The sequence below is a fragment of the Calonectris borealis genome, chromosome 2 (assembly GCF_964195595.1).
Source record: "Calonectris borealis chromosome 2, bCalBor7.hap1.2, whole genome shotgun sequence".
NCBI lineage: Eukaryota > Metazoa > Chordata > Aves > Procellariiformes > Procellariidae > Calonectris > Calonectris borealis.
The window spans coordinates 74,097,372-74,107,428 of NC_134313.1; the positions used below are offsets into that span (position 1 = coordinate 74,097,372).

At 36.5% G+C, this 10,057-nt stretch overlaps 1 protein-coding gene across 1 annotated transcript in view; it reads left to right on the top strand.

The window, feature by feature from the left end:
- TMEM245 (transmembrane protein 245) overlaps nt 1–9,327 on the top strand; it is a 139,945-nt gene extending 130,618 nt beyond the window's left edge. Inside the window, exons 16-17 of the mRNA XM_075142350.1 lie at nt 1,245–1,439; nt 2,481–9,327. Of these exons, the coding sequence (XP_074998451.1) occupies nt 1,245–1,439; nt 2,481–2,526 (241 nt within the window). The 3' untranslated portion in view covers nt 2,527–9,327. The remainder of the gene's footprint in view (nt 1–1,244; nt 1,440–2,480) is intronic.
- The last annotated feature ends 730 nt before the right edge of the window (nt 9,328–10,057 follow it).

A 10,057-nucleotide genomic window follows, 5' to 3' on the forward strand; every position in this document is an offset into this window, starting at 1 on the left:
TGATCTGTTGTTTTATTTAGCAAACTTTCCAGAAGAACATTTAAACAGATGCAAATGCTGGAAAAAATTATTTGAAGTTCTTAAAGGTTTAGAAATTAATCATGTGTCTACTGTTGGCGAAATATAAAACTTTAAGGTCAAGTCTGTCCACTCAAAAAACAATCTGGCCCTACCAGTAGGTTAAATTTGATCTAGGTAAGACGTGATTGAGGTGTGTATGATGTAGTAGGTCATGGTTCATGGTCTCATTCCACACACAGTTGTGATGAAGGCAAAGACTGCCAATGTGGGAGTTGGGTAGAAGTGAGGACCATGGTAGAAGCCTGGCAGAAACTGCCAGAGCTCTAAACTGACTAGCTGGTATTCTCACTCCATTACACTCAGAATTTAGAGCAACTTCCTGAAAATTGGGTGCTAAGTTTCAACTGTACCTTTTCTTATATAATTCCGTATTACCATCATTATTTTAGCTATAAAGCGTGATAAGCAGGTTTTGTGTAAATGCTGTTGACAGGATTTGTGTTATGCATCTGAACTGAAACATGGAAAAGAAAAACGGCATGGCTTACTTGCTGCCGTAATAGCTCTTAGCAAAAGCTCCATTGGCCCCAACTTTCCAGCAAATATTAATATGTTCATAAAAATCTGGTTTTGTTTTTCATCTGAAAACATTAAAAGCTAATGATAACAAACACTCAATCTAAGAGATTGTTTTGTAACAAAATGAGAAGACATGACTGTTTATTTAAAGAGTATGTGCTAACTATTCTTTGAAAGATGCAATACAAGTTGCTATCATCGTGTAAATTAATGTCTTTGCTCAGGGGCACGCATGGTACATGTTGCTAGTTGTCTTAAAATTTAACAATTCTTGTCCATAAAGCATGAACATTCTTTGTAATCAATCATCTTTCTATTTTCAAAATGGAAATGTTTTTGCCATTGACTCCTTCAGATGTTCTTCAGCAGATATCTATAAAGTAGTTACTCCATTGTGAATCTTACCAGTGTTATATGCTATAAAACATTGTTTGATCTGTTGTGCAAATATATTGCAGAATACAGCTCGTAATATTTGTGCGGTCATTGAAACAGCAGTTTATAGTGTAAATACGGGTATCTATAGCTAGCTATGTCATTTTCCAAGTTTAATAAAACTTTATGATAATTCACATTTCATAATTGGTAGTATTGTTGATTGTTTTTCTTAATTTAATTTTATTCTGCTTGTGCTGTAATTCCAGAGGTGGTCATCCTTACCTGACAGGTCTTGCGGTAGCTGGTGGAGCGTATTACCTGGGACTGGAAGGAGCCATCATAGGACCAATTCTACTTTGTATACTTGTGGTTGCTTCCAACATATATAGTGCCATGTTGGTGAGTCCAACAAATTCAGTGCCCACTCCATCACAAGCAGCATGGCCATTACAGATTTACCGGTAAGTTACAAATGTCTTACATGTATGCATTATGTTTCTACATGCATGTATGTACGCATAGGTATAGAGAATGTGTGCATGAGTTGCATACACACCTACAGGCGTATTGAAGTATTTGGAGAGGATTCAGCTATCCTATATTCTAGAAATAAAAATTATGATAAAATTAAAATACTCACTGGAACTTGTAAACTTCAAATGTTTGTTTAATATCTCTCAGCTTCTTACAGAAGGCTCGTTTAGAAAATTCACTGATATATCCTATATTTTGAAAATACTGATATATCCTATAATTTATATGCTGCCATTGTGCTAGGAGATGATTGAACATCCTTTTTTCTGTGTAAAACTATTATTCATGGCTATCTAATAGTCAGTGTTCATTGTCCTTAATAAAGAGACCTGCCTGCAAATATTGAATTTTTATGTGTTATGTACAATACTGCAAAATCTAAATAAACATATTTGAATTTAAAAAATGAGGTAACATTATATGCCATTATTCCATTAAAAGTATGATCTTGATTAATCTCTTTATTGAGAGAAACTTCTTTATTGAAGTTACCGAATGTGGAATATAGAAATGTATCTTTAAACTGTACAGCTAAGGAGTGGGGTGAATAAACTCCTAACTGAATACTTAATTAGAGTCGGAAATCATATTGTGAAGTTATTAATGACAGTAGCCATTTTAATGTCTCTACTGTCTTGTTCAATTACATAGGTTAGCTCATTATACATATATCTTAAAGAGGATTCTGTGCTTGTCAGAAATAATCCTTTGCTTCATTCACATGAATAATGTTGTCATCTTTCATATGGGTACTTAGGAGAAAAACCACTAATTGGACCTGCCTGTAGTCTCTGACTTGTAGAAGTTATGTTCCAAGACATCCTGTATACGCCGTAGATAGAGCTTCCCACAGTACACACAAAAATTTGCATGTGTGTTTGTTTCCTGTTTCATTTGTAGGAAACGAGATATTTGTAATCACTCAACAGATTTGAGCCTTACTTTTTTTCCCCCGCTCTACCCCCCAGGTCATCTAGGGAGAGTCCTGAGGAGATGAAAATGGCTGCAGAGTGATGAAGGTGCCTGTGCTGCACCTATTCAACACGAGAGAATCGCTGTCTGCTGTCTTGAGTTCACAACAGCCATGGCCTTCTGTCCTTTTCCAGCTGTGCCTAAGGGCAGCTCACAGGGAAGCATAGCTTGGGTTTTAGGAGAAGCCACTTCTCAAACATCTGCTGGCCTTACATTATTGTGCACTTTGCCTCTTCAAGAGAGAATGTCTACTTCCCATGGCTTTGCATACTAACACACAGTTCAACTGCCTTGTTGAAGACCTTGAAGACCTTCTGTCTTCATAAAAAGAATGGTTAAGAGGACAGGTATATCCACTGGAGCCATTATCTTACTTGCTGAAATGACTAAATTGGCTTTTATTTATTGGGTTATTTGTGTTACTAAATTGTAGTAGCTTTGAAGAACGCTAATTCCAAAATATTTATTCTCAGTTAAGCTGGTGGCAAAAAAGGTGTAAACCACTTATTGTTAAAGAAAGTAGAATATAATTATTTGCTGCTCCTCAAAGTATTTCTTTAGAGGCTTTGACCATCATCTGTAACTTATAATAACACCTAAATATTATCCTCTTATAGACACTGAAATTTAATGTTGATGGAGTCTGGTATTTCTAATACCTTCCTGAAATTAGTAGACATGCAAATTGTTAAATGTGGGTTTTCCTCATATTGAAGTAGGAGGACTTGTTTAAATAGTTTAAATCCTGCCCTCATTTACAGTGAAATCTGATAGTATTCTGCTGTTTACCCACCATCCCAGTGGAGTCATCTTGTCAACTAAATTTAATCAGAGGCCTTAAGGGTTTTCAGGCAGAGGTCATATACGATTGTTACGTCTACTTCCAGTAATAGGAAGAAGTTGAATGGGGATTGTTTAATGTTGGTTTTCAAATGCTGTGGCTGAGTTCAGTTAACTTTTCAAACAAATTAGGTTTATTTCCAAAGAGAAAGGGGAGAGAGCATGGATTTTGTTTTAGTTTTGTTTGGTTTTTTCCCCTGTAAGCCTCTGGCCAAATATCTTAATAAGATATAAGATACATCTTATATATTAAGATATATCTTAATAATAAACAGAGTTCTTAAATTCCTGAAATGGTGTGTTGCTTAGGTCACAGCATCTAACTACTCTAGTGCTTTTCTTTCATGCATAATTTTCCTTAAATTGCAGTTTTGGTGACAATTAAGGCCTTTTGCGTTGATTGTTGAAATATTTTGACACAATGGATGTTTATAAATGGATCCTTTTTGTAAATAGGAAGTGGGGGTTTTGGTAGAAATTTCATACTTGAACAGCTTTTCCACAAATACAGTGAGGCCCTAGGTATAAAGTAGCAGATGCACATGCTTAACCAAAGAACCACCTTTCAGTTTCTAGTAACTTCTCTTGAATTTATTTCAGAGTTTGATTGATAATGAGTTATACAAAATACAGGCACGCCTTGCATTTATTGTTGACGGTAATGCAACTGTTGGAACAAAAATCTGTTCTTATCTAGGTATAAGGATATCTAAGATTTGTGTATAAACGGCTCTCAGTAACTTAGATGTTTGTTTTACTCGAGTTGCAGAAGTGCTGATAGATTTGGAAGGCTCCTATTTTCATGATATTGCATGTATTTTTACATTGTTTATAAAACTACATTGCCACAGAAAGTGGTTGGATAGTACTCTGATACTTACTAAGCAAGAAAGTCCTGGTATAGGTTTGCAATAAACAGGCTGCCTATTAAGACACAAATAGCCTACTCCTCAGATTCTCGAAACTACCTGCTGCAATTTTACTGAAGAAATTTTATGCTTAAATGGAGGGTTTCAAGCATGCTGGTTTTGCACTTGCAAATTTGCAGGTGTGTGTTTGGAGGACAGACTCAGGCTCAATTTAGTGGTTTGACTCAAGTTCATTGGAATATAGAAACATCCCATTTAATATTTTAAATTCTGAAAGACCTACACATCAATTCCAACTAACTGAATAGGAAGTATGTATTGCTTGAATTAAGTAACTGTCCTGTGTTTTAATTTCCTTGGTTTTGTGGATCACATAAAATCTTCAGTGAAACACATCTTTATAATTGTTACTGGCTAGGGTGGAGGATGACACAGGACCTGAGGCTGTCCCTAAGTATTCCCCCAACATCCAGCTTGAATGAGACCACCGTGATACTTGGGAAACTTCTTTATTGTATTACTTTTTTAGTTCAGAATTTTGCACTGAAATGTTGTGTTCTCATTATAGCTTCCTGTAGACAGCATTTAAAGAAGATTACGAGCAAGATATATGCACCTTTAATGTATTTCCAGTTTTCCATTGCTCCGCTTTACTCACTGGTCAAGACTTTTCTATTGTCCACATTTGCTATCCCAGTTATTTCTGAGACAATCTTTCAGATTCCTATGGTACTCAACATAGCCATTTTAAAGAGTCATTATAAAGTATTCTTTTGTTTGTTTTTAAGTTTTCCTCTTCTCCCTCTCCCTTCACCCAACCTCCTTAGATCAAAGAAGGGTCTCAGCTGTGAAGATTAAAATGGTATTTCACACACAGTTATCTTCAATAATGGCAAATCAGTATAATCAGCTGAGAAGATATGTTTCTATTTTGAAATGTTCCTTTGCCAATGCGAAGAGAAGTAATTTTGTATAGAGAATTCATATCTGATGTAGTCTTGTTAGTTGGCCCTGCTTTTAAATGAGGCTTCATATTGATGCTTCCTGTTTCAAATTCAGCTAAGACTTGCCATGAAGAACCATCCGTAGTACAGTCTTTCTCAGTAAATGTAGCTTAAGGAGCTCACGCTATGTGCTATGCCTGATTGAGGAACGAATTGTATGGTTCAGTGGAGGTACAGTAACAGTATACTGCCAAAAAGAAGAAAAAAAAGAAACAAAACCTCCAATAATACCTTTTCTGAAAAGACTCAGCCTCTTTAAGAACAGTTTAGTTTAGATCAATCTCACATCAATGTGAAAATATCAAACTGGTCATTTTGACTTCAGGTCATTGTAACATACCAGTTCCTGGTTATATTGCCTCATCTGCAAAAGCAAGCAGCAGCTCCGTGGGATAAGATTGTAGATGGCTTGTGGGTTTCAAAAATAAAGGGGGGGGGGGGGGCAGAAGGGAGGGGAAACTCCTCACACGCCCTTTTCTGTAGTGGCATTAAACTACAGTTTTCTTAGGAGAGACCATCTTTGTCATAGTGCTTATAGGCAAGAAGTTGATGGTCTTTAGCTTTACTGTAAACAGTCATTCCAGGAGCAGGTATTTACTTGTATTTAGTACATTTAATATTCAGTTTGATCGAAAACAATTTAGAATTCAGAAGGGAACGCTCTGTAGTAAACCAAGACAATGTGGTCTCATGGTATTGTAAAATACAACTGTGCTGTTTTTTATCATTCTCTTCTAGCAAATCAGGCTTGTTACAAATAAGTGCCAAAGGGCTAGTGGTAACTGTTAGCCCTTCCTCCCCTTCCCCAACCTTAGCTGAACGTTACTGTGCTGTACAGAGCTGGCAGAAGTGAATGTGTGCCAGTTTACAGCCCAGCATGTTAACTTCAGGTCACTGTAAATACTGGCTTAATTGAATACATGAGGCAACACACTGCAACAGGCGAGAATCTGGCACACATTCATTTTGCCAGCCTCACTACAGTATGGTGACTTTCAGCACAGATGCACCGTGACCAGCTGGGAGCAGTGATGACTTACTTTGAAAGACTGCTTTTTTTTAAAAAAAAAAAGTTTATAGTCATATATACGATATACATTTTTCAGAAATTAAGTTGATATACCCACATATCTAATAATGGAGACAGCAGTCAGATATTTCCTTGTGCAATGGTATGTATTTGCAGCTCATCTAGGGTACATTTAGGCTTGTTTGATTTCAAGGACTATGTAGCGTCTCTTCAAGACTTTGGGGAGGAAGATATACTTATGTGTATTTTGTCAGTGATTATTGGATTAGGAAATCCATAATCTGTTTAATTAAATAAAATAAGAAAAAAGCATTGTGTAGGGAAAATTGGATGCTGTCTCCAGTATTGTGGGTATCAGTGTAACTTCTGACATAGGTGTACGGCTGCAATGTTAAACATTGTTTTTCAGAAAGCCTGAAAATACAAGACTGGATAAAATTGTTCCCCAGTAAAAGCAGCAGCAGAATTGCTATGCTGCTAATCCCTAGTACTGGTGACAGAATACTGCAAGGAGTGCTGCCTTTCCTATGGACCTGATATACTAAGAATGGGAAAATACCGTTATTCTACTGAGACTCTATGGCTTTGCATCAATGGTAGAAGATGCTCCCACAATTGCCTTTATTCAAACATTGTGTTCATACTATATTGGCTTAAGTTTGTCACTGCAGATAGTGCCACCTTTATGGATACTACCTCTGGAAACAACTTCCTCCAGAAGGTGCTGAAAGCTGTTGGGATTGGAGTTAGTATTCATTATATTTAATGATGGAGGTAGCACTCCTCTAGAGATGCAGTTGTTTGCCTTGAAGTTTGCAATTTTACAAGAGAAAATCGGTTTCCCGGTTAAATAATCTTTACTGAGTGACAGCTTGCATCTCTTAAATCCATGGATGCATCATCTTTATAAATTCTGTCTTGGCTTGTATTTCAAAGGGTTTCTTATTATTCTTTCTTACGCTTTTTGGTGAAGCATACTTTGGCAATTCCCTTCTTATTTCTATTTCTACGAATTAGAATTGCCTAAAACTCTTAACAAACATTTGGGAGGCTTGATCTTTAACCTGATACTGTTTATCTGTCACTTTGAGGAAAATACCTTAATGCTTTACGGTAAAATTCTCCAAAGTTGCTTTTAAGTGATAAAATTGGAAATTAAAAAAAAAAAAAAATTGCCACGTGGAAAATGAAGTTGGTATTTTGAAGCCAGAAAATGCCAGAAGTGATGAGCATATTCAGGGATTCTACATTGGGTTTGTAAATGTATATATTGATACGCAGCATTATATAAATATGAGCAGTGTCTGTCCTATGCAGACTTCAACTGACATTTTGTCCTATCTTTTTTTTTAAAGATATCTGAGAACAAAATAGTGCCTGTATATAGTGAAAACAAGCAACATTTCCTAGAATTAATGTTTACTTGATAAACGTCAGGGAAGAGCCAAGCAAATACTGGTAGGGTGACTAGAACTGTTTTGTTGTGGTTAATATAAAGTTGGGAAAAGCTGTTCTTCCATCTAGTAATCCATTTGCTGAGAGATTACTGTTCCTGGAAGTATTTGCACACATCCACTAAAGAGCTGCCAAAAATCAATAGGTCATGAAATATGTCTTCAGTTCCCCTGCCTCTTATCCTCTTCCACACCTCATCTGGTACCTTGTTTTGAATCTGGTTTAGTACATGAGAGTATTTCTTCATCCTCTTTTGGGATCGATTCCAGGACCTGAAGGGCATGCTTTGAATGTCCGTGCTGAAATAGTATGTCCAATTCAGGAAGGAATTGCTAACTGGCAAGTAAATGCATCCTTGATGTGCTCTGCATATGGATGGACTTGGACAAACATAATTCATGTTGCATTGAATTAGAGATTATTCTTTGAATATAGCACTATGTAGCGATACCAAAGCTAGGTTTGAGTTAGAAGCAGAGCATATTTGCTTGCAGCAGGATGCATTTGCAAGCTAATAAAGGCAGAGTGAGTGCTCTAGCATCCATGTATATATCTGAAGAATTTTCAGCATGATGGTTTTAAAGCAAAAATGTTGATTTATTTTCCAGCCTCACCTTTTGCCACTTGACTATACTCTACAATGATCCAATAAGGACCTAAAGTCAAAGTAACTTTTCATGGTATTGGTGTAGATTAAATCTAAGAGGCATCACAAAGCTAAAAAGTAGCCACAGAACAAAAGTTCATTAAGCTTAAGAACTGACATCCAGGCCATAAGGTTGGAAAAACAAAATCCACATTTTTGGCCTCCTTTCTGCCAGTCTCAGCCCAAAACTGAAGCTTTCTCAAGAAGTATCAGTAAAACATATTTTTGTGTTGTTTATAACTTACTGGCTGTTAGATCAATGTTTTCAGTCTCCAATGTCATCACTGGTATACTTTGCAAGCATACAATTTGTTCAGATTGTTACCTTTAAAAACAAATTTTCTATGCTTCAGTGATGGTTAGAAACCAACTTTTTATACTAATAGTTAGGTGTTTACCTATATATATGTTAACTACTGTTTCATGTTTTGGTCAGAAGACTAGGGCAGGTTTTTTTTCCCTTTGGTAAATTTCACCAAACCAAATCCAAAGAAACTTTTGACATTGGGTCCTATGACTGGCTAGACCCTACTCAAACCTCACAGCATATCTTTTGCATTACAGAGCATAGGTTGTTCTAAAGCGTGCATTCCTACCCAGAAGCTGTGAGGATTTGGAGCAATAACTTCTGTTGTCTGTTGACACAAATTTTGTCTGTAAATGTACATGTGATACATCTTCAGAATGGAACTATGTTCAAAACTAATGTTACCATAATTGGTATTGGTACAGTACCTGGTTTTGCATGTATAATATTGAAAATATAACCCGTGTCCATCTGTGGCGGAACAAAACGTGAGTTAAGATTGAGAAGTACTCGTATAGACTGCAGAGGTATTTAAACTAAATAATTTTTATTGTATGCATCAGTCCTCTTCCTAATAAAAAAGTTTTTTGTAGCAGGTTTAAGAAGCTTTTCACTTAGTATTGTATTCACACTGCAGTCCTTTGTAAGCACAGAACGGTTAATATATTTTGAAATAAAATGCTGTTAATGTAAAGAAAACTGAGTTTGATTTGAATGATGGGATCTTTGGAATGAGCCACAAAGGCAGCAGTTAATCTGGTGAAATAATAGGTTTGCTGGGGACGAAGTACACGTACGGCAGTGGATCTGCAGTCCCTGAGCATAATTTTGTTTCCCTGAGAGAAGCCGAACTCTTCTTTTTTTCTTCTCATTTTCTGCGGGGTAAGGAAGGACGTGTGCCTCAACATAACTGTGGTTCAGCTGACATCTGGCAACTTGCTACACTGCCTGCAGTAATATAACCACACATCAAGACCCTACAAAAGCTTACGTTCAGCAGCTGTAGGTAATTCAAGTTACTTCCATTATGGCTTACACTCTGAAATGGAAATGGTTGTGTAGTGTCTAAGCATAATTTTAGATCATTCTATTGACTATAAAGCAAAAGTGATCAAATCCTCCCTACATGACTGCTCACACCTTTTAAAAAGAGAGATGGCTGATGTTCCACTTTTCATCCCTCTCACTGTTCTGTGACCAGACTCATTGCTTTGAAGTAATTCATATCGTACAGTCAATTTTAGCTAACATCTCTTTCATTCTCTGAAGGGATCAGACCTAGTTTAGTTTAGCGCATACAAGGTGGGTTTTTTTAGCAATTGATGCTAATAACATAATGACTTTTTTGAAAATTGGGGCAAGTCTTCCAAGATTAAAAGTCTTCCAGTTTAAAACTCAGTGCACCCGCCATTTCATTCGAGG